General features: G+C 42.2%; 1 protein-coding gene across 2 annotated transcripts in view; it reads right to left on the reverse strand.

Annotated features, from left to right (window-relative positions):
- The window catches only part of LTBP4 (latent transforming growth factor beta binding protein 4), a 288242-nt gene that overhangs the window by 60474 nt on the left and 202244 nt on the right, over positions 1-25524 (reverse strand). For both annotated transcript variants that reach the window (XM_073598500.1, XM_073598501.1), the window contains exons 9-12: positions 19440-19514; positions 19231-19353; positions 4856-5020; positions 4588-4758 (exon numbers count right to left, since the gene is read on the reverse strand). In XM_073598500.1, the coding sequence (XP_073454601.1) occupies positions 4588-4758; positions 4856-5020; positions 19231-19353; positions 19440-19514 (534 nt within the window). The remainder of the gene's footprint in view (positions 1-4587; positions 4759-4855; positions 5021-19230; positions 19354-19439; positions 19515-25524) is intronic.

Genomic DNA, 25524 nt, shown 5'->3' on the forward strand with positions numbered 1-25524 from the left:
AGTAGTGGAACCATAGCTTGGCCACCTTGGAGACCAGTCTGCATTCATTGCAGTTCATGGACAACTCTGGAACGTGCCAGGTGTATTTCTTTATATAAATACCACACATGTTTGGCCATTAGAGCTGATATTTAACATTTAACCAGTAATGAACAAATATGTTTGAAGACCAGGTATTAAACTGCAATTTTTGGGGATTTTTCTCATGTAAGCACACAGATAATTAATAATTAATCACAATTGCTTCCTAAACTGTGTAACTCCCCATGGATTAATAATATTTCGGAAAATCCAAAAGTGCTGAATTAGTGATTTTCCTGATTATTGGTGTAGCGTCCTTGTCCTAAACAGGGTTCCTAGTAAATTTAGTTGTGCTAGGTGGTAACTAGCCTGGCTAATTTGTAGTCTTGTTTTTTTTTTTCCTAAGCCTGAGTTTAATTTGTAGTCTCTCTCTTCTGTCAATAGGTGGCACTGTTGCCTTTGGCGTTAGGATGATAGGTTACAGTGAATTCAGGTGATGAGTAAATATGTTGTCTCAGCCAATTAGCATGAGTTTCCTTTGGCTCAGAAGGAGTCAGGTGATCGGGGTTCTTTCCGCCTGGGCTGCGGCCTAGGTGGGCGAGTGAGGAGCAGTATCAAAGGTGTAATCCTGAAGCCTGGGGCCTAGCCATGTGTGTAGAGGCTTAGCCTGAGCGGAGCCTGATCTTTTCTGGAGGTAAAGTAGAAGCAGTTGCCAGAGACGACCACTCCTGTTGCCAGAGGCAAGTTTAGAAGGGATGGAGTTCTGAAGGAGTACCAGAGCAGACGCTTCACTAGCCGGGGACGGTGAAGTAAGTGGAAAAGCTTCAGTAGAGACACATCCAGGAATATAGCAGGTAACTGTGAGTAAAGCTTGAAAGAGTACAGAGGGTAGCTGTAAGTAGAGCTTGAGGTTAAGTACAGCGGGTAGCTTCGAGGTAAGCCTGAGGGATCCAGCGGGTAGCTGAGATTCCGAGGAACCCAGTGGGTAGCGTGGGTGAAGCTTGAAGAGTACAGCGGGTAGCTGTGAGTTGAGCTCAAGGGATCTAGCAGGTAGCTGAGAGTCCAAGAAGTCCAGTGGGAGACTGTAAGCTGAGCTGGAAGAATACAGCGGGTAGCTGTGAGTGAAGCTTGAGAAGTCCAGCAGGTAGCTGGGAGCCAAGCTTGAAGATCTACAGTGGGATACTGTGAGTGAAGTTGTTGCTATAGGAGACAGCCGCTACAAATACAGATCGCTGCATTCAGCTCAAAGGCCTCTTTTCTGTATTGCTGTCTGCCTAGTTCCATTTTTGTCTCCAGAGTCTGCCAAGTTGCTATTGCATTTGCCTAAGGGCAGGGCTGTGTTTTGGCCTAGGCCGACAAGGCCTAGGCCTAGGGCGGCACTTTGCGGGGGGCGGCAAAAAAAGCCGCCCCCCCGCATGAGAGAAAGTCCCCCCACCCGATTCTCAGCGTGTGTATGGGCGTGCTTAGCAGAGCTCACGCCCCTCCACCCTCTGACAAGCACGCCCATACACAGCAGCGCCGCCCGCTACAGCAAGGCGGCTGCCGTGGGCTGCATGTGTGCGGGGGGCGGGCGCGGGAGCCGGGAATCAGGAAGACGGGTGGGGGGACTTTCTCTCATGTGGGGGGCGGCGTGTGACTCACGCCCCCATAAGCGTCCGATGACTGGCGGAGGTGGAGCCTTATGCTCCGCCTACCCTCCTCCACACTGCTTGACCCTTCTCCTCGGCACAGCAGGTAAAGTTATTGAAAAAAATTATAAGAGTTTTATGGGAACAGTGTTGGCAATTGATGGGGCACAGTGACAGCGTTTGATGGGGCACAATGGCTGCGTTTAAAGGCACAGTGGCTACAATTGATGGGGCACAGTGACAGCGTTTGATGGGGCACAATGGCTGCGTTTAAAGGCACAGTGACAGCGTTTGATGGGGCACAATGGCTGCGTTTAAAGGCACAGTGACAGCGTTTGATGGAGCACAATGGCTGCGTTTAAAGGCACAGTGGCTACAATTGATGGGGCACAGTGACAGCGTTTGATGGGGCACAATGGCTGCGTTTAAAGGCACAGTGGCTACAATTGATGGGGCACAGTGACAGCGTTTGATGGGGCACAATGGCTGCGTTTAAAGGCACAGTGACAGTGTTTGATGGGGCACAATGGCTGCGTTTAAAGGCACAGTGACAGCGTTTGATGGGGCACAATGGCTGCGTTTAAAGGCACAGTGACAGCGTTTGGTGGGGCACAGTGGCTGCGTTTGGTGGGGCACAGTGGCTGCGTTTGGTGGGGCACAGTGGCTGCGTTTGGTGGGGCACAGTGACAGCGTTTGATGGGGCACAATGGCTGCGTTTAAAGGCACAGTGACAGCGTTTGATGGGGTACAATGGCTGCGTTTAAAGGCACAGTGACAGCGTTTGATGGGGCACAATGGCTGCGTTTAAAGGCACAGTGACAGCGTTTGATGGGGCACAATGGCTGCGTTTGGTGGGGCGCAGTGGCTGCGTTTGGTGGGGCACAGTGACAGCGTTTGATGGGGCACAATGGCTGCGTTTGGTGGGGCGCAGTGGCTGCGTTTGGTGGGGCACAGTGGCTGCGTTTGGTGGGGCACAGTGGCTGCGTTTGGTGGGGCACAGTGGCTGCGTTTGGTGGGGCACAGTGGCTGCGTTTGGTGGGGCACAGTGGCTGCGTTTGGTGGGGCACAGTGGCTGCGTTTGGTGGGGCACAGTGGCTGCGTTTGGTGGGGCACAGTGGCTGCGTTTGGTGGGGCACAGTGGCTGCGTTTGGTGGGGCACAGTGGCTGCGTTTGGTGGGGCACAGTGGCTGCGTTTGGTGGGGCACAGTGGCTGCGTTTGGTGGGCACAGTGGCTGCAATTGATGGGCACAGTGGTTGCGTTTGGTGGGCACAGTGGCTGCATTTGATGGAACAGTGGCTGCATTTGATGGGGCACAGTGAGGCTGCAATTGATGTCTTTTTTTCTGAATTTCTTAGTTTGTTTGCACCCCCCAAAAAATTTTGAGCACCAGCCGCCACTGGCATGTGCAACTCCATGCATGCTAAAATCAAAGCAAACCCTTTAAACAGTCCACATTTAGTTGCAGTCTCCAGGGAGTGGGGAAGGGTACCTGTTCCCCCCTCCCCCCTGAAAGGTGCCAAATGAGCCTAAAGAGGAAGGGGTGTGGTTTACAGATGATAGGGCGGGTCTTAAACAGGAAGGGGTGTGGCCTCGGCAGCAAGGGGTGGGTCGTATTTAAATTAGGGGGGTGCATGAGTTTAGTCAGGCCTAGGGCAGCACAAAACCTAAATACACCACTGCCTAAGGGTGTCCTGTGCCCTAACCCTCTCTCCCCTGTTCCTGTTAAGAGAAATAAAAACTCTCTTTGTTCATTTTTAAAAGTGACTGGTGCCCATCTTTCCATCTTGCACTAAACCCACCATGCCTAGTAACCTGCACCCTGAGGAGGAATGTCAGCTCTCCCTGACTCTGTTGGGTCACCATCAGGCCCTTAGAGGTCGGAGAGACCGCTACATTGGTATCTGTCACAACATTTTTTTCTGTTCAATTCTTTTGTTTTGAGAAGGAATAACAACTGGTACGTCCACACAGAGGCTAACATCTGAGAAAACGCATGAATATTAACAAGGAAAGAGGCAGACATATGGAACAGTCATATCTTTGTCTCCCAGATCGATTTTCTGTAGAATCTTTTACAAGACAATGAAAGCCAACAGGCAGTTCAAATTCTCAAAGAAGCCAATAGGTTCAGGGAGGAATAATGGTACAAGAAACAGCATGAAAAGAAAACACAGAGTGAGGGTATGGGAAGAGATACAGTTGCCACAGTTTTTGCGGGAAGAAGCATTTCCCCAGTCTCCTCTTCCCCACTGATTTGGCTGCGACATTGTAACCTTGTAGCAAGTCGTAAAGACTGCAGCAGGGGATGATCTGTGTTACATACAGTATTTGTGAACACAGCAAAGAACTGCACAGGCCCCAGGATTTAGATGATTGCATCATCTCCGAGACAACATGTCAGTCCAGGAAATATATGCCGATCCTGCTTGATGCCTGAACAAAGATGACGCCATCAATCTGTGGAGAAAAGCAGATTAAGCGTTCTAAAGACCCGTACACATGTTCAGAAAATCGTACAAAAAATACCGCTTTTGAAGCGATCGTACGATAATCTGATCGTTAGCTTGCAGCTTTTGTCCGAAAATATCCGAAGGGACAAACACAAAATATTTTCTCGTACGATACCAGATCATGCTATTTTCGAGTAATCAGTTTTCTAACAAAAATATAATACAATATATCACTTCCAATTTTTTTTTTCTGTCGTATGAAAATTTTCATACTTTACTAACCTCTTCATTTTTTATATGAGACTGGGGTGCAAATAAAAATGGACGATCATTCGTCCAATAATCTCATCGTGTGTACCAGGCTTAAGGGGAGTACTATGATTTTCATCATTCATTTAAATGTATGGAGCATGCAAAAAGCTAGGAGGGTACATATGTTTGTGGCAAAAGGAAACTGGTTATAAATCTATAAAACTCTAGCTTTTACCTGTGACGGGCCTCTGGGGTGGAGTTGCAGTGGTCACAGACGTCCTGGATCCAGGTTGACGCTGTACTGGTACTATGGCCTGATCTTGTCCCACATAACGGTGGTTGATTTTCAGGTCTGATGCAGAGTAATGGTATCCAGGCCCAGCAGGGCAGATCTCCTTAAAACCATCTACAAAACATAGCCAAATACCAGCAATTGTATCTTGCACTGCAGTAAAATTTGCGTAGGGGGAGCAAAATATTAAAATCCATCGATGGATTCTCACCTGTACCAAAGGAAGGGCAGCTTTCACATGCTTTGCCCCAAGCTTTGCCCACACGACTGCAGCAACAGATCTGTTTGGTGATGTTGCGGAGGATAGGGAGAGAGCAACCGCCTTCCCTCAAAATCCGGAAACAGGGGCCCTTAACTTCTGAGATCACATGATGGGCTAAGATAAAACATAAATGTTAAAATGCAGATCCAAGAAAGTACAAATAATCCATAGAATATTTAGAAGGATGCTCCCTTGACTTATCATAGAGACTTATGCAATTGTATATACTCCTGAGGGCCCACTATACCCTGTCAAAATAAAAGGAGATTGGGGATAGGACCCAAGGTGTCCTTACCTTCAGTGAAGGAAAAGGAACAAACTGCGGTTTAACCTGATATAACTTTATTAGAACAATTAGTAGAAAAACATTTTAATCATTGAAAGGAAAGCATAAACAATAGGAGATTGCATAAGGTAAAAACTGACAACGTTGTCACTTAAAAACGCATGCCCATGAGCTCAGCCATATCCAAGTCATCCACACGTGTCAATCATCTCAAGTCATTAAGTGTGACTTAATATATAATGCTTACATATGTTTAGGCGAGGTGAGTTCCGGGAAACCTTGGTAGCACAAGTCGGTACCCGTATTGTGCTTAAACATGGACCTCCAGACTCCCTATATGCCTATAGAGTTGCTGCATTGAGTCTTTACAATGTTAAAGAAAGCATTAGTTATCTCAGACAAATAAATGCAATTCTGGCTAGAAAGTATTCCTGATAGTTAGTGAACAGGACAGGTTTGATTTCTGGATGTAGCACTATCAATCATAGAGATAATATATATATATATAATAAAAATAAAAAAAAATGCAGCACGCTGTGATGCAGGCATGCGACTTGAGTCCAGGAGAAACAATAGATCCACAACAAGCTTGTTAGTCATTCAGCACCATGTTTCCATGAAACATTAAAGATAGCACCGCATATGGATTGGATCGGAAAATATAGTCAGCTGAGTCAAAATACAGAGCCTCCAAAGAAAGAGAGAAAAAAAAAAAAAAAATTTTTAAATTCTCTTTCCCTTTCCTTCTTCCCTTTCTATTCTTTAAATGTTCAGGCTGTGATTGCTTGCTGGATATACCAGTTGAAAAGAGACTCACTGTTTAGATGATATTAGATTGGTGCTCAATAGCAGCGACAAGGTGGTGAATCCAGAGTCCTTTGCAGGGGTCCACAGGTGTGCAGGATGCAAATCTCTGTATTCCTAGTCCTGGTGACACGCACAGGATGTTATCCACTCAAAACCAGCATGGGGCCGCCTGGCCATTTACTTCCAGTTTTCAGTTGTTTGTGGATTTCCAGTTTGCGGAGATAGGATGAGGGCTAAGGAGTGATGAAAAGCCCAAGTTGGCTATCAGCAGAGGGCATGCGTAGGCACACACACCGACATGTTTCACCCACTTGTGACGTGGGTTTCTTCAGGGTGAAGTGTTTGCATGAACAGAATCCTTTTATAGGCAGAGTGACACTCAGTGAATTACTTCCTGTTATATCACTTCCTGCCTAGACATGGTCATGTTAACCCCATAGGGGAATTCAGACTGCTGTAAGGAAAAAGTGTTTTTACACAGCTGCCATCTTGTGGCAGTATATGACTATTGCAGTTCATAGTATAATCATTGATGTAAAAGGTAAAATCGCCATTCACAAGTTGACATTTTATGCTTTTAATCACATCTATTAAATTCAATAGTAGTTATATTAAGATATGAATGTAAAGCTAAATACAGATAGATACATTTATACAGACTGAGGCTTATTATGATATTTTGACAATCAATCAATTCAGTGAAGATCAACTTATGGAGTCAGGAATACCTGTAAATTCAGCTCAGTGTTTAATCCATTTGGCGCGAGCGTCCCCAGCCGAAAAATCCACTCCTTTTCTTTTTGAAGTAGTATCAGGTCGAAGTCACCTCTTCTTACTGGAAGTTTTAGAGCATAGAACCCCTTAATTTTGAGTCCGTTTGTTTCCCTATTATGATATTTTGAAAAGTGTTCTCCTATGGGGGTATCATCATCTGGGGATCGAATGCTTGAGAGGTGTTCCCCTATACGGACCTTTAAAGGATGCTTTGTTTTGCCTATATACAATTTATGACAGGAACATTCCAGCATATACAGTACTCGTGTAGTATTGCAGTTAATGAAATGTTTAATTTGATACACCTTTCTTCCTGTTGCATCTGTAAATGAGTCAGATCTATCTACAAATCTGCAAATATGGCATTTTCCACAAGCATACATCCCTCGCAATGGAGGCAGGTCCGTGAGCCAATTGCGTGGATTGGGTCTGGTATATTCAGATCTGACGAGTTCATCAGTCAGATTTTTGGCTCTTCTTGCTACCATGAAGGGTTTAGGGCCAACTATAGAAGCCATCTGGGGAGCTCGAGTCAGTACGTGCCAATGTTTAGTCAAGATCGTTCGCACATCTTCCCACTGTGTACCAAACGTGGTGATGATTTTCACTTGATCAGAAAGGCTCTTGTTGGCATCTTGGTCATTTTTTGGTATTAGCAGTTCTTTCCGGTCAATTGCAGATGCTCGTTTTCTTGAGTTCTTTAAAGATCTATGCGGGTAACCCCTTTCTCTAAATCTTTTATAGAGTTGCTTTGATTCAGCCTGATAGTCTTGATCCAGTGAGCAGTTGCGTCTAATTCTCAGAAATTGCCCTGTTGGTATACCTCTGACCAGGGACTTGGGATGATGGCTGGTTGCCTCAAGAAGGGTGTTTGCTGCTGTTGCTTTACGAAATGTTTTCGTGGACAGATGGTCTCCATCAATCCTTATTAGGAGGTCCAGAAAAGAAATTTCGTTCAAGTCGTAGGTAAATGTTAGGCGTATATTACGGCTGTTTTCATTCAGTTCACTCAAAAACCCTTCAAGAGATTCGACAGACCCCTGCCAAAGCAGCAGGACATCATCGATAAATCTTAGCCACAATTTGGCATGGTCTAGATAAGATTCAGAGCAATAAACAACTTCCTCTTCCCAATAACCAAGATGTAAACATGCGTAGGAAGGTGCCCAAGGGGCCCCCATAGAGGTGCCTTGTATTTGTCTGTAATAGACCCCTAGGAATTCAAAGCAGTTGTTAGTCAGGGCAAACTGCAGCATCTCAAGGATGAACTCATTCTGAGGTCCCATACGTGGAAATTTCTGGTCAAGAAAGTGTGCCACTGCTGCCAAGCCCCATGCATGGGGTATAGATGTATAAAGAGACTCTACATCAATGCCTACCAGGAGAGTTCCAGGAGATACGGTTACCTCTTCAATTTTTGCTAATACATCAAGGGTATCTCTAATGTATGAGGGTAACTCAAAGACCATTTCTTTCAGTAGGGCATCTAGGTATCTTCCAATTTTCTCCAGAGGACCCTTCACCGCTGAAACGATTGGCCTTCCTGGTGGGTTCGTCAGGGATTTATGGACTTTAGGAATGATGTAGATTGTAGGGATATTAAACTCCTTCACTTTCAGATACTCATACTCATTCCGAGATGAGAAGAGGCCGGCTTCCTGTGCAAACAGAAGTTTAAAATTCAGTTCATTGATTATAGAGGTAAAAGGATTAGCAGGAAGTTTTTCATAGGTGGATCGGTCATTTAACTGTCTCTTTATCTCATTTTCATAGTATTCTGTTGAAAGCAATACCACATTGCCCCCTTTGTCGCTTTTCTTTATCACCAAATTTGGTGCCTCCTTCAGCTCTCGTAAGGCCCGGCGTTGTTCAGGATCCAGGTTGTCTTTTCTTCCTCTTTGCCAATTCACCTTAGTAAGGTCATCTTGAACCAGATCTAAGAAGACCCCCAACCATCTATTTTTTCGGAAAGGGGGCATTTTTGTTGATTTTATAAGTAGATTGGCATCTCGTTTCAATGGGCTAGAGGGAGTAGAGATGGATTGGTCATCATCCTTACTTTCCATTAGTAAGGAGGTAAGTATATCCAGATCTTCATCATCTTGGGATTTAGTTGGCAGGTTTTCATCTTCGTCTTGGGTAGGTCTTTGATGTAACTGTCTTAGATAGACTTTTCGTAAAAACAAAGTGATGTCTTTATATACCTCAAACTCGTTCATTGACCCAGTAGGTGAATAAGAGAGTCCTTTTTCAAGCAATTTTCTATGCCTTTCTTCCAATTTAAATTCTGAGAGGTTGATAATAGTCTTGGAGTGTTGATCTGGATGAGGGTTTAAGGAAGTGATGTCTGATGATAGTGGGGAGATTATTTCTGTCATTTCTGCTGGCTCCGGGTATTGACCCTGGTCGTTTCTCCTCTGTCCCCAGCACTCTTGTATTTTCCTTTTCCTCTTCCTCTTGTTCCTCTTGTGGGCTTTAGGATCCCTTTGGTAGCAGTTGTCTCTTCCAAAGGTGAGCGTTCTTCTCCTAAAAAACCAACCATTCTTTCTGTATCTTCGTCGCTTTCTGAGGTATTTGGTGTTCCTCTGGTTGAGGAGCGTGACCATTGTCGGCCTTTTCTTGAGGTGCTTCTACCCCTAATCTTAGTCAGATCAAAGATTTCTCCCTTGGCCCAATCGTCTAAATCCCTTTGGAATTTGGATTGTTTAGTGTGTCTTAAATTTTTTTGTGTTTTAATGACTTCTTTTTTCAAAATTTCATTTTGTTTTTCAAATTCCAGTTGGTCCTTGAAGGGTTCAAGTTGTTGCAGACTAGCCTCAATTTGTGACTGTAGCTCAGAAGCCTGTAGTTTTTCCTCCTCCACTATGAGTTTCATTACAGACAGACCATGATCAATACATTCCTGCTTCCATTTAGTTAGAAAACGTTCATTATGTAGATGTTCTGCTGGAATGACACGCTCACGTAACCCTCGGGGGATTAAACCTTTAGCAATATAGGTTTCTAGAGATAGAATGTCCCATTTCCTATTTAGTTGTTTTATTGTGAGCTTTTTATGTAGTTTAAATAAATTTTTTATTGATTCATCAGCAGAGGGGGTGGCTTCTTCCCCTCTGTCGCTGAAAGTGAGTCTGATTTCCTCCTCGATGTCATCTCCAATTACAAACGCCATCAGTGTGCAAGTATCTATCTGAGCAGTTACACTTACAGCAGTAATAAATGCAATCCTATTGTAAGGCTTTCTAATGTCAAATAACACTTCCCGCCTCAGGAATGATCCAAAAGATCACAAAGGCATACAGATCATAGTAAAAAAAAAAAAAAAAAAAAAAAAAAAAACGCAATGGGCGGGGTCCTGATGACCAGTATCGTTAGTCAAATCAGGTAACAGGTTACCGGCTCACCTAATAAGGTGGTGTTCCTTGTCAGAACAGGAGAAGTAGTCAAAATAAAAGGAGATTGGGGATAGGACCCAAGGTGTCCTTACCTTCAGTGAAGGAAAAGGAACAAACTGCGGTTTAACCTGATATAACTTTATTAGAACAATTAGTAGAAAAACATTTTAATCATTGAAAGGAAAGCATAAACAATAGGAGATTGCATAAGGTAAAAACTGACAACGTTGTCACTTAAAAACGCATGCCCATGAGCTCAGCCATATCCAAGTCATCCACACGTGTCAATCATCTCAAGTCATTAAGTGTGACTTAATATATAATGCTTACATATGTTTAGGCGAGGTGAGTTCCGGGAAACCTTGGTAGCACAAGTCGGTACCCGTATTGTGCTTAACCATGGACCTCCAGACTCCCTATATGCCTATAGAGTTGCTGCATTGAGTCTTTACAATGTTAAAGAAAGCATATATATATTATCTCTATGATTGATAGTGCTACATCCAGAAATCAAACCTGTCCTGTTCACTAACTATCAGGAATACTTTCTAGCCAGAATTGCATTTATTTGTCTGAGATAACTAATGCTTTCTTTAACATTGTAAAGACTCAATGCAGCAACTCTATAGGCATATAGGGAGTCTGGAGGTCCATGGTTAAGCACAATACGGGTACCGACTTGTGCTACCAAGGTTTCCCGGAACTCACCTCGCCTAAACATATGTAAGCATTATATATTAAGTCACACTTAATGACTTGAGATGATTGACACGTGTGGATGACTTGGATATGGCTGAGCTCATGGGCATGCGTTTTTAAGTGACAACGTTGTCAGTTTTTACCTTATGCAATCTCCTATTGTTTATGCTTTCCTTTCAATGATTAAAATGTTTTTCTACTAATTGTTCTAATAAAGTTATATCAGGTTAAACCGCAGTTTGTTCCTTTTCCTTCACTGAAGGTAAGGACACCTTGGGTCCTATCCCCAATCTCCTTTTATTTTGACTACTTCTCCTGTTCTGACAAGGAACACCACCTTATTAGGTGAGCCGGTAACCTGTTACCTGATTTGACTAACGATACTGGTCATCAGGACCCCGCCCATTGCGTTTTTTTTTTTTTTTTTTTTTTTTTTTTACTATGATCTGTATGCCTTTGTGATCTTTTGGATCATTCCTGAGGCGGGAAGTGTTATTTGACATTAGAAAGCCTTACAATAGGATTGCATTTATTACTGCTGTAAGTGTAACTGCTCAGATAGATACTTGCACACTGATGGCGTTTGTAATTGGAGATGACATCGAGGAGGAAATCAGACTCACTTTCAGCGACAGAGGGGAAGAAGCCACTCCCTCTGCTGATGAATCAATAAAAAATTTATTTAAACTACATAAAAAGCTCACAATAAAACAACTAAATAGGAAATGGGACATTCTATCTCTAGAAACCTATATTGCTAAAGGTTTAATCCCCCGAGGGTTACGTGAGCGTGTCATTCCAGCAGAACATCTACATAATGAACGTTTTCTAACTAAATGGAAGCAGGAATGTATTGATCATGGTCTGTCTGTAATGAAACTCATAGTGGAGGAGGAAAAACTACAGGCTTCTGAGCTACAGTCACAAATTGAGGCTAGTCTGCAACAACTTGAACCCTTCAAGGACCAACTGGAATTTGAAAAACAAAATGAAATTTTGAAAAAAGAAGTCATTAAAACACAAAAAAATTTAAGACACACTAAACAATCCAAATTCCAAAGGGATTTAGACGATTGGGCCAAGGGAGAAATCTTTGATCTGACTAAGATTAGGGGTAGAAGCACCTCAAGAAAAGGCCGACAATGGTCACGCTCCTCAACCAGAGGAACACCAAATACCTCAGAAAGCGACGAAGATACAGAAAGAATGGTTGGTTTTTTAGGAGAAGAACGCTCACCTTTGGAAGAGACAACTGCTACCAAAGGGATCCTAAAGCCCACAAGAGGAACAAGAGGAAGAGGAAAAGGAAAATACAAGAGTGCTGGGGACAGAGGAGAAACGACCAGGGTCAATACCCGGAGCCAGCAGAAATGACAGAAATAATCTCCCCACTATCATCAGACATCACTTCCTTAAACCCTCATCCAGATCAACACTCCAAGACTATTATCAACCTCTCAGAATTTAAATTGGAAGAAAGGCATAGAAAATTGCTTGAAAAAGGACTCTCTTATTCACCTACTGGGTCAATGAACGAGTTTGAGGTATATAAAGACATCACTTTGTTTTTACGAAAAGTCTATCTAAGACAGTTACATCAAAGACCTACCCAAGACGAAGATGAAAACCTGCCAACTAAATCCCAAGATGATGAAGATCTGGATATACTTACCTCCTTACTAATGGAAAGTAAGGATGATGACCAATCCATCTCTACTCCCTCTAGCCCATTGAAACGAGATGCCAATCTACTTATAAAATCAACAAAAATGCCCCCTTTCCGAAAAAATAGATGGTTGGGGGTCTTCTTAGATCTGGTTCAAGATGACCTTACTAAGGTGAATTGGCAAAGAGGAAGAAAAGACAACCTGGATCCTGAACAACGCCGGGCCTTACGAGAGCTGAAGGAGGCACCAAATTTGGTGATAAAGAAAAGCGACAAAGGGGGCAATGTGGTATTGCTTTCAACAGAATACTATGAAAATGAGATAAAGAGACAGTTAAATGACCGATCCACCTATGAAAAACTTCCTGCTAATCCTTTTACCTCTATAATCAATGAACTGAATTTTAAACTTCTGTTTGCACAGGAAGCCGGCCTCTTCTCATCTCGGAATGAGTATGAGTATCTGAAAGTGAAGGAGTTTAATATCCCTACAATCTACATCATTCCTAAAGTCCATAAATCCCTGACGAACCCACCAGGCAGGCCAATCGTTTCAGCGGTGAAGGGTCCTCTGGAGAAAATTGGAAGATACCTAGATGCCCTACTGAAAGAAATGGTCTTTGAGTTACCCTCATACATTAGAGATACCCTTGATGTATTAGCAAAAATTGAAGAGGTAACCGTATCTCCTGGAACTCTCCTGGTAGGCATTGATGTAGAGTCTCTTTATACATCTATACCCCATGCATGGGGCTTGGCAGCAGTGGCACACTTTCTTGACCAGAAATTTCCACGTATTGGACCTCAGAATGAGTTCATCCTTGAGATGCTGCAGTTTGCCCTGACTAACAACTGCTTTGAATTCCTAGGGGTCTATTACAGACAAATACAAGGCACCTCTATGGGGGCCCCTTGGGCACCTTCCTACGCATGTTTACATCTTGGTTATTGGGAAGAGGAAGTTGTTTATTGCTCTGAATCTTATCTAGACCATGCCAAATTGTGGCTAAGATTTATCGATGATGTCCTGCTGCTTTGGCAGGGGTCTGTCGAATCTCTTGAAGGGTTTTTGAGTGAACTGAATGAAAACAGCCGTAATATACGCCTAACATTTACCTACGACTTGAACGAAATTTCTTTTCTGGACCTCCTAATAAGGATTGATGGAGACCATCTGTCCACGAAAACATTTCGTAAAGCAACAGCAGCAAACACCCTTCTTGAGGCAACCAGCCATCATCCCAAGTCCCTGGTCAGAGGTATACCAACAGGGCAATTTCTGAGAATTAGACGCAACTGCTCACTGGATCAAGACTATCAGGCTGAATCAAAGCAACTCTATAAAAGATTTAGAGAAAGGGGTTACCCGCATAGATCTTTAAAGAACTCAAGAAAACGAGCATCTGCAATTGACCGGAAAGAACTGCTAATACCAAAGAATGACCAAGATGCCAACAAGAGCCTTTCTGATCAAGTGAAAATCATCACCACGTTTGGTACACAGTGGGAAGATGTGCGAACGATCTTGACTAAACATTGGCACGTACTGACTCGAGCTCCCCAGATGGCTTCTATAGTTGGCCCTAAACCCTTCATGGTAGCAAGAAGAGCCAAAAATCTGACTGATGAACTCGTCAGATCTGAATATACCAGACCCAATCCACGCAATTGGCTCACGGACCTGCCTCCATTGCGAGGGATGTATGCTTGTGGAAAATGCCATATTTGCAGATTTGTAGATAGATCTGACTCATTTACAGATGCAACAGGAAGAAAGGTGTATCAAATTAAACATTTCATTAACTGCAATACTACACGAGTACTGTATATGCTGGAATGTTCCTGTCATAAATTGTATATAGGCAAAACAAAGCGTCCTTTAAAGGTCCGTATAGGGGAACACCTCTCAAGCATTCGATCCCCAGATGATGATACCCCCATAGGAGAACACTTTTCAAAATATCATAATAGGGAAACAAACGGACTCAAAATTAAGGGGTTCTATGCTCTAAAACTTCCAGTAAGAAGAGGTGACTTCGACCTGATACTACTTCAAAAAGAAAAGGAGTGGATTTTTCGGCTGGGGACGCTCGCGCCAAATGGATTAAACACTGAGCTGAATTTACAGGTATTCCTGACTCCATAAGTTGATCTTCACTGAATTGATCGATTGTCAAAATATCATAATAAGCCTCAGTCTGTATAAATGTATCTATCTGTATTTAGCTTTACATTCATATCTTAATATAACTACTATTGAATTTAATAGATGTGATTAAAAGCATAAAATGTCAACTTGTGAATGGCGATTTTACCTTTTACATCAATGATTATACTATGAACTGCAATAGTCATATACTGCCACAAGATGGCAGCTGTGTAAAAACACTTTTTCCTTACAGCAGTCTGAATTCCCCTATGGGGTTAACATGACCATGTCTAGGCAGGAAGTGATATAACAGGAAGTAATTCACTGAGTGTCACTCTGCCTATAAAAGGATTCTGTTCATGCAAACACTTCACCCTGAAGAAACCCACGTCACAAGTGGGTGAAACATGTCGGTGTGTGTGCCTACGCATGCCCTCTGCTGATAGCCAACTTGGGCTTTTCATCACTCCTTAGCCCTCATCCTATCTCCGCAAACTGGAAATCCACAAACAACTGAAAACTGGAAGTAAATGGCCAGGCGGCCCCATGCTGGTTTTGAGTGGATAACATCCTGTGCGTGTCACCAGGACTAGGAATACAGAGATTTGCATCCTGCACACCTGTGGACCCCTGCAAAGGACTCTGGATTCACCACCTTGTCGCTGCTATTGAGCACCAATCTAATATCATCTAAACAGTGAGTCTCTTTTCAACTGGTATATCCAGCAAGCAATCACAGCCTGAACATTTAAAGAATAGAAAGGGAAGAAGGAAAGGGAAAGAGAATTTAAAAATTTTTTTTTTTTTTTTCTCTCTTTCTTTGGAGGCTCTGTATTTTGACTCAGCTGACTATATTTTCCGATCCAATCCATATGCGGTGCTATCTTTAATGTTTCATGGAAACATGGTGCTGAATGACTAACAAGCTTGTTGTGGATCTATTGTTTCTCCTGGACTCAAGTCGCATGCCTGCATCACAGCGTGCTGCATTTTTTTTTATTTTTATTATATATATATATTATCTCTATGATTGATAGTGCTACATCCAGAAATCAAACCTGTCCTGTTCACTAACTATCAGGAATACTTTCTAGCCAGAATTGCATTTATTTGTCTGAGATAACTAATGCTTTCTTTAACATTGTAAAGACTCAATGCAGCAACTCTATAGGCATATAGGGAGTCTGGAGGTCCATGTTTAAGCACAATACGGGTACCGACTTGTGCTACCAAGGTTTCCCGGAACTCACCTCGCCTAAACATATGTAAGCATTATATATTAAGTCACACTTAATGACTTGAGATGATTGACACGTGTGGATGACTTGGATATGGCTGAGCTCATGGGCATGCGTTTTTAAGTGACAACGTTGTCAGTTTTTACCTTATGCAATCTCCTATTGTTTATGCTTTCCTTTCAATGATTAAAATGTTTTTCTACTAATTGTTCTAATAAAGTTATATCAGGTTAAACCGCAGTTTGTTCCTTTTCCTTCACTGAAGGTAAGGACACCTTGGGTCCTATCCCCAATCTCCTTTTATTTTGACTACTTCTCCTGTTCTGACAAGGAACACCACCTTATTAGGTGAGCCGGTAACCTGTTACCTGATTTGACTAACGATACTGGTCATCAGGACCCCGCCCATTGCGTTTTTTTTTTTTTACTATGATCTGTATGCCCACTATACCCTGGCCAGGTTGCATAAAATGGGTATCTTAGACTCCCCCACATATGGCAAATGCTTAAGGGATCATGGAGACCTTATTCACTTAACCTGGAGGTGTCCAAAACAGCATCTTCATTGGGTGGGAGTGTTGAACACCATAAATTCTGTGTTACAGATCTACATACCACTTGACCCTAAACCTTGCCTTCTGGGCATTTTGGATGAATTCCAACTACAAGCTTTCACACGAGAGATGGTTGCTAGAGCTCTTTTTGAAGCCTGAAGGGTAATACTTAGGAATTGCAAGTCTACTGTCCCCCCATCCCACAAAGAATGGATACAATGTATGGGAGAAACTTTTAGATTAGAGAAATACATCTATCAGCATAGGGGACGTTCCCATAAATTTGACAACTTGAGGTCCATGACTGCACACATTAGGCCTGAACCCGTTGGAACATTTATTGGCTAAGTCAGGCCCATATGACTACTGTTTGTTACTGTATGATTGACGGCTAGTGCTAAGACAGGAGGTGCTTTTTGTAATGTTCCTTTTTGTTTTTTTCAAGTCTGCATTACTGTTTCATTTAATGACATATGTAACAAAGTATGGGAAAGCTCAAGGTATTTGTGGAGCTGTTATGGATCTTCATATGCGTAGTACTTTTTTGTTTCCTGTTATATTTCCTAATAAAACTTTTCTGATTTAAAAAAAAAATGTTTAGAGGGAACATTTCCATCTCTGCTATCAAATGACAGAAGAACATTTCCATCTCTGTTTCACTAAATTTTATTAAATTAACCACATTTTTACGTGTCAGAACAGATAAATAGAGATATTATGTGAGCCTCACACTACTTCAGATTGACATTGTATGAAAATGGCCTAGCAAGGCCTTCATTCAGCATAAAGATACAGGTCATGAGTCTAGAAGTATCCACCCTAGGGACATCCCAGAAATTTAAATTAAAATAACGTGGAAGGGAAAAAACCTCTTTGTGAGCAACTAAGGGGTATGGAGGGATGTAGGTTGAGAAGAACAAGCAAAGAGAAAGTAAAGGAGAAGGAAGAAGGAGAAGAGAAGCAAAGGGAAAGGTGGACATGTGGAGGAAGGGAAAGGAGGAAAAACTGACAGGCAAAGGTGGTAGAAGAAAAAAAAAAAAAAAGTAAGGGGGTAAACGTGCTCACAGAGATAGGACTCAAATACTGCAGGCTCGGCCAAGAAAAATGAAATAGCGAGAAGTCAAATTTCACCTGCAAATAGTGTGTAATCCAAAGGTCCAATATTTTGTGAAATTTAGACAATCTATCATCCTACGTAGCTACCATTTTCTTAAATGCCATACATAAGCTTATACGAGACTTAAAGTAGAACTAAAGGCAAAACCTTAGTCGAGTGGGGAGGGATTAGAACATTTGTCAGGTATTTATTGCTGTCTGTGAGATTCGCCCTCTCTATTTGTTTATAGTGGAAGTGATAATAAAACCCAAAATTTTGGGTTGTCACTAGAACAGGATTAAAGGGGAAATCTTTCAATGGGGGCACTAGTTCTGGTGACCCTGGTGACACCAAGAGATTTTCTCAGAGAAGATTTCCTCTCATGGGGCTGGAAGTGAAAGGAAATCTCCCCAATGGGACACAGATGACTAAAAATGACAGGGGTTATGACACCCTCATACTGAATTTGAAACAAAAATAAAAGGTATAGTTCTACTATAAGTTTGCCAAAGGGAATAGTTATCTTTTTCTAGAACATGGCAAACGCTAGCAGTAAAAACATGGGTAAATTAATGAAATTACTATTTGGTACAGTCAGATTGCTTTTTGTTCAAGAGAGCTTCCATTGTTTTGTTTTTTTTTGGGGGGGGGGGGTCTGTTTAGGATGGTATAAACTATCTTGTAGATTTGAGACCAAAAACTTTGACTCATCGGGCAAATCCACTAGGCATGTAAAAGTGTCATTAGCACTACACCTCCCAAAGCAACAAGAAGGGTATCTGGGTATTTCATGAGAAAGACAAAGGGTACTACCCTCTTCACCACATGTGTAAAACACAAGGCCCGCGGGCTGAATGCAGCCCGACTTGCCATTTGTGGCCCAGGGGGTGAATGCAGCCCGCCTTGCCATTTGTGGCCCACGGGGTGAATGCAGCCCGCCTTGCCATTTGTGGCCCACGCACCCAGGGTAGGGGTGGAAGTAAGATGTGGACAACCTGTGAAAGAGAGCTCTGAACTGTGCATAGAACACCCCTAAACCCTGCAATCAGTATGTAGCACACTCCTCAACCCTGAACTCTGTATACAGCACACCCTTCAACTCTGCACTCTGTACATAGTGCCTCCCTGAACCCTGCATTTGGTTCGTAGTGCACCCCTAAACTCTGTGCATAGGGAACCCCAGAAACTGAACACTGTAAATAGCGCATCCCTGAACTCCACACATAAAGCACTCCTGGTACTTATTGCATATACTGCTTCTATTCTCTGAGAAAAAAAAAGCCCTGGATACATTTCTATAGTCTTACAGATACAATCGGCCCTTTAAACACAACCATAATGCTGATGTGGCCCGTGATGAATTTGAATTTGACATCCCTGCTTTAGACCAGTGTTTCTCAACTCCAGTCCTCAAGGCGCCCCAACAGGTCATGTTTTCAGGATTTCCCTCAGATGAAATGGCTGTGGTAATCACTAAGGCAGTGAAACTGATCAAATCACCTGTGCAAAATAATGGAAATCCTGAAAACATGACCTGTCGGGGCGCCTTGAGGACTGGAGTTGAGAAACACTGCTTTAGACCATCTCTGAACCCTGGTCTCATCAGATTTTTGCCTCTGGGTATTTAGGGATATTACATTTTACAAGAAATCTCACTCACATATACAGCTGCTTCGTGAGGCATCCAGAAGATATCCTTCTTTGCACATACAGGAAAAGCTCCCTCTAGTGTTGATGCATTTTCCATTTTGACAAAAGGATGGATCTTTACACTCATCAATATCTGTTTTAAAAAGAAGGATTTTAGAGGAGGTCTAATTTAAAAAAAAGGGTAAGAATGAGCTATACGTAATGTGTAAAATGGCTTACCTATACATGTTCCATTGCTTCTGCTATAGCCCTTAGGACAGGAGGATCCTGAAAAAACGCCAACTACGGCCCCTTCTGTGGAAGTAGAAAAGGTAAAGGTGCATCAGACTGATTTGATATATATCTCATTAGAGTCATAATCATTGACACATGACCATCATGTTATGGGTATTTGTAGAATTATCTTCTGATTTGGTGTTCATGTTGCTTTGTTTTCTTACCCTGGTGAAGGGGGAGTTTGCAAATCCCTGAAACATGTTGACTTTTTACTTTTTGACTGTTCATTGGTGTATAATAAATCTATCGGTATAGTAATAGAATAGTATCCCACTACAAGCATTACCCCCTTCTCTCTAGTCCTTGGACACTGGGTGCATGTGCTCAACAGTCATGAACAGCTCTATGTGCAACACTCCAGTCTTTAATAAAAAAGGAAGGAATCCGCTCACTTTTAAAAGCCAATGTTCAGGTTTATTGAAAAGGCTGATGCACAGATTTGTCCACGTGGTGTTACCAACAAATGAGTTTTACTCCTACACAAAGTTTATTCATAGAGCAAATAAGCGCTTTGTAGGAGTGAAACGTGTTATGCCGTGTACACATGACCGGACTTCTCATCGGACTCGACCCCGAAAGACTTTTCGACGGAGTTCCGACGGAGTTCCAACGAAACGGACTTGCCTACACACTATCACATAAAAGTCCGATCGTTTCGAACGTGATGACATACGACCGGACTAGAATAAGGAAGTTCATAGCCAGTAGCCAATAGCTGCCCTTGCGTCCTTTTTTTGTCCGTCAGACTAGCATACAGACGAACGGATTTTTCGATCGGACTCGAGTCCTTCGGAAAGATTTGAAACATGTTCTATTTCTAAAATCTGACAGATTTTTCGACAGAAAAGGTCAGATGAAGCCTACACACGATCGAATTGTCCGACGGATTCGTTCCGTCGGACCAGTTTGGTCGAAAAGTCCGGTCGTGTGTACACAGCATTAGAGTTGGTAACACCAGGTGGAATAGTCTGTGTTTCGGTCTTTTCAAAAACCTAAACTTTGGCTGTTAAGCGGTAATCGGTTTCATAAACTGAAAGTCGTGTGGTACTCTCACCCTTTCAATTCTGGAGAATGAGGCCTGCACTATTCGACTTTCGGAAATTGAGTAAAGCAATCATAAATCACCCACATAAAAGGTAGATTCTTCTTGTAGGTAGGCTTACACCGATTTTTTTTTTATTTCTCCGTTTACAAAGAGCTTTTCTGTATACCGTCATCTAATTAAAAGGGATGATAAATATTAGCCTGGCCTTCTGCTAAACTATACCATAAAATTATCTTTTTGGAAGAATTCTTGACAGTTTGTCCCTCGGCGGTTCACAGATATGAGAGAGGGAGACCTCTGCTGAACCCAATAAAGTTCTCGTCTGTTTTGTAATCACATTTATCTATCACAGATGGACACAATCTCTGGGCTCTTGGTAAGGACAGATGTGTTTTTGGCAAGGCTCTTTCCGAGCAGGATCATGTGGGTGGTTTCTGGAAAAAGAATGAACCCCCTCAAAGGTTTGGCTGCTTGCTTCTTGGGGTATGAAGAATGGCGCTGGTAATTTATACTCTGCACCAGTTCTAAGTGTCCCCATCCATCATCGCTCGGGGACATTCTGTGATGTTCCAGTTGTTCACTTTTTCACTTAACACGCAAAAAGGAACATTTATACAATCAGGGGTCAGGGATCCTTGTAAACAAAGTTGCAGATTGTTCCACGGAATGTGCAACATGTTTATAACAAAAGGAAGTGAAAATAAACCTCCGTGGCCCATTCAACTCTAAATTTGCTGTTATTATGAAAAAAAAAAAATGTAAAAAATAGCAACGCTGGAACAAAATTACATTTAAAAAAAGCAGATTCATATCATAGGTAATTGTACACATTCAGAGTTGGTTTATAGTTGCTATTATAACAATGAGCATATAAACAAATATTTAAAGCTCAACTCTGAACAATTGCTTTTTTTGTTTTGTGTGGAGTAAGAAAAGGTTAGAGCCCCCATCAGGTTCTTATTACTGTTGCCCCTCACTTTCACCTTTCACCATGACTCGTGATGGGAAATCCAGGGACATTTTCCCAGTAGGGTTGGAGCAGCAAAACAGACTGAGGGCTCAATTCACTAAGAGTTAAATAACGCATAGTTATCTGAGTTAAAATAAGGCATACAGTATTTAACTCATAAACATGCAATTCCCAAAAAAACGCATGTTAAATGTTTTTGCACATTATTTTACTGCAGACCAGCTGCAGCGGGAACTGAAACATTTAGCAGTGGTATTCTTACCACTGTTAAATGTGACTGTTCAGCTCAGAGCTGCTGGTTGTTAAGAAGCGGGCAGCCACCAACTTTGTAACAACCATGACTCTTCCCTGAATGTAAACAATAAAACCGAGAGTGAAAAAAAAAAACAGCATGCAGCCTTGCCCCCTCAGTCCATACCAGGCCCCTTGGGGTTTGTATGGGTTTTTGAGGGGGGACCTAATGCCAAAAAAAAAAACAAGATTGGCCTGAAGTCCCTCACAAAGTCCCAAAAAATCCATACCAGACCCTTATCTGAGCATCCAGGAAAGGAGGGGGAACGAAGGTGCACCCCCTTCCTGTCCTCCTGAACCATACCAAGCCACAGTTTATAACATGGGGGGGTGCTTTGGGAGGGAGGCCCCCCAAAGCTCCATGTCCCTATGTTGATGAATACAAGGGCCTCTTCCCCACAACTCCGGCTCAGTGGTTGTGGGGGTTCGGGGGGGGGGTGACCTGGGCCTTGCACCTTGTTTACAATAATGTTAAGTGCAGTAAATACCGCACTTAAAAAAAAAATGTTAGAACCTCTGTTATTTTTAAATTTTTATTATTTGTGCCGTACTGTTTGAATGATTCCAGCCCCCTGATTTTTTTCCTGGCGTCAAAGGGATAAGGGTAAGGTGTGAGGGGAAATCTCCCCAACGTTGTGGCTGGAATTGAGTAGGACACCTCTGCCAACATATACAGTATATGACTCAGGGTATTGCTGTCTATTTCTTTCAAGGGCTTGCTCCAATTACCAAGGTCCTAGGCACACACTTATTAACTGATCTACTGTCACTGACAGCAGCCATAGATCTCAGGATAATAACAAAAGCAAATAAACACTCACAGAGTAGTTAAAGTGGACCTTTTAATAAATGTACAAGTCTGCATGAACTTCTAATTCCTAATATGTCACAACACACAGCAATAGAGAGAAAACCTGTGGATTTTTTTTTATCATAGCACTTATTGAGCTCTAGACAGTTGATATTTGCTAGGCTATGATGTTATCAGTCTGCTGCAGGCAGGAGGAAGCATTTCCTCAGTTGCCGATTCCCCAATGATCAGACTGTGACTCTGTAAATGTGCATCCAGTCAGACACGAGTAATGTTTTGGGTATTCTGACAGCCGCAGGCATCACCTGTCAGAATACAATAGCTGCAAATGGAGATATGTTCATCTGTGCTGTTTGGCATGGATGGAGGAATCTGTTAGATTTCTTTTGTTCATCCAGTAAGCTGAGTTTTGTATGTCCAGCTTTAAACTTACATTTTTTTTTAAACAATAGTTTTATTAAGGTTTTTACATGTTTACATACAACCATACTTAGAAAAAGAAGAAAAAGAGGTAGAATGAAATGTGGTGCATAGTACAACAGTAAACAATTCACATGCTACTTATAACGTATAGATAGATAGATAGATAGATACACAGTATATCTATCTATATCTATATCTATATATAGATATATATATATATATAGATTTATATATATCTATATATATAAATATATATAGATATATATATATCTATATATATATCTATATGCTTTGAACCCTACTGAAGCACATATCTATACTTTCCATCGAATATGCATTAACCTGAAGAGATATAAGTAGGTGTTCACTATAATACTTGTTTAGGCATCTACACATCAGACATACTAGAAACACAATGCCTAGAGAAGCAGAGGCCCTGCTACCTAAAAATTCTAAAGCATTTGGCCTCAGCTCTTATGCCATGTACACACGGGCGGACTTTTCAGAATCAAACGTCCGACGTTCCTTCCAACGGACTTTCAACGGAGTTACGACGGTCTTTCAGACGACTTGACTTGCCCACACACGAACGGACTAAAGTCCGTTCGAAAGTCCGTTGGTATGAACGGGATGACGTACGAAGGGACTAGAATAGGGAAGTCCATAGCCAGTAGCCAATAGGTGCCCTTGTGTCATTTTTTGTCCGTCGGACTAGCATACAGAAGAACGGATTTTTCGACTGGACTCGAGTCTGTCGGAAAGATTTGAAACATGTTCCAAATCTAAAGTCCGTCTGATTTTCATCAGAAAAAGTCTGCTGAAGGTCCGATGAAGCCCACACGCGGTCGGATTGTCCGAAGGATTCGTTCCTTCGGACCATACTGGTCGAAAAGCCCGCCCGTGTGTACACGGCATTAGTTTTGAGCAAACTCCTTGTAATGTATATAATCACCATGAGTTTACCTATCTACCAGGGTAAAAGATTACACACACATCTTTATACATTAATATGTATCTGCATATGTGCAGGCTCAGCAACAATGTTAGCTACTTTGCAGTATTCTGAGGGACACCAATTAAAATGGGGCCAGGCCAGGCACCGGCAGCCATGGTTCCCATAGTTTGTAAAATGTATTCGGTGTGCCCCTATTTCGGTAGACTTGTTGTTCTTTCAGGAGGGTGTCGTTTACTTGAGTACGCCATTCCTCAAATGATGGTGGACTCGGCGATAACAATTTCATAGCGATAAGTTTACACGCTATGAACAATAGCCTGTTAATGGGTGTTACTATCTCCAGCGGATATGCCCCCTCATCTACGCACCCCAACAAGGATACTTTAGGATCCAGGGCAACGTGAGCAGAATAAGCCCCATTTATGGTATTCACCAGCTCACGCCAGTAACTGACCAGCTTGGAACACTTCCATAGCATGTAAAGCAGATCCGCAGGAGATTGTGGGCTAAGAGGGCACTCCAGAGTGACCCTTCTGCCCCATTTAAACAGCTTCTCTGGAGTCCTATACATTCTGTGTATGATGAACAATTGAGTCAGACGCTGTGCAGATGACAAGGATACAGAAGGCACTCCCTCTAGAATGGTTTACCAATCATCATCTGATATATCGCCTAGGTCTTTCTCTCACCCTCGTCTGCCTTAGCATTTGGAGGTATCTTGGGTCTTGACCATCAATTGGTCATACAAAAATCAAATAGGACCTTTCTTCTCAGAAACTTTGGCCAAAGAGGTTAGAAGTGGCACATGACTGACATATAATTTGACACTTCTATCCTGAGCCTGCAATGCATGACATATTTGTAGATATTTAAAGAAATCATGGCGGGGGAGTTGGAATGCCTCCTTAAGGTCCTGAAAGGATCTCAGTATATTATGAGTGTAAAGTTGCGCTACATATTGAATCCCCTGGGAGCTCCATCGATCAAACCCCCTCCAACTTACAAATCTCTGCATATTGCTTGTTCCCCCACAGTGGTGTATATTCAGAGGCCCCTTCATATTTCATTATACATTTCATTTCTTGACAAACTTTATACATACGTGTTAGGGTGGGGCCATTATAACAATGAAAAATGTGGGGTGGGTGCAGCGCTGAAAATATTGATCAGAAAAAATAAATATAGAAACCAAACGAATTGCCATTCAGTAGTGGTGAAAAATATAAATAAAAAACTAAAGCAATGTCCCTACACATCAAGAATGTAGATCAAGAAAAATTGGTTATAAAGAATGAATTAACATTCAGTAGTGGTGAAACATGAAAGGTGGAAAACTAAAACAGTGTCCCTATAAATTTTTTAACACAAGCAATCAATTAAATGATCATACAGTGATAATAAAAAAGTGTAAGTGAAAAACTGAAAATTAAATTAAAAAATAAAAAATAAATAAATCTCGTTAGAAACACATAAAAAATATAGGAATAAAAGCCTATAAGTGACAATGATGTGAGTCACAACTACAAAGGCACA

The sequence above is a fragment of the Aquarana catesbeiana genome, linkage group LG09 (assembly GCF_042186555.1).
Source record: "Aquarana catesbeiana isolate 2022-GZ linkage group LG09, ASM4218655v1, whole genome shotgun sequence".
Classification (NCBI taxonomy): Eukaryota; Metazoa; Chordata; class Amphibia; order Anura; family Ranidae; genus Aquarana; species Aquarana catesbeiana.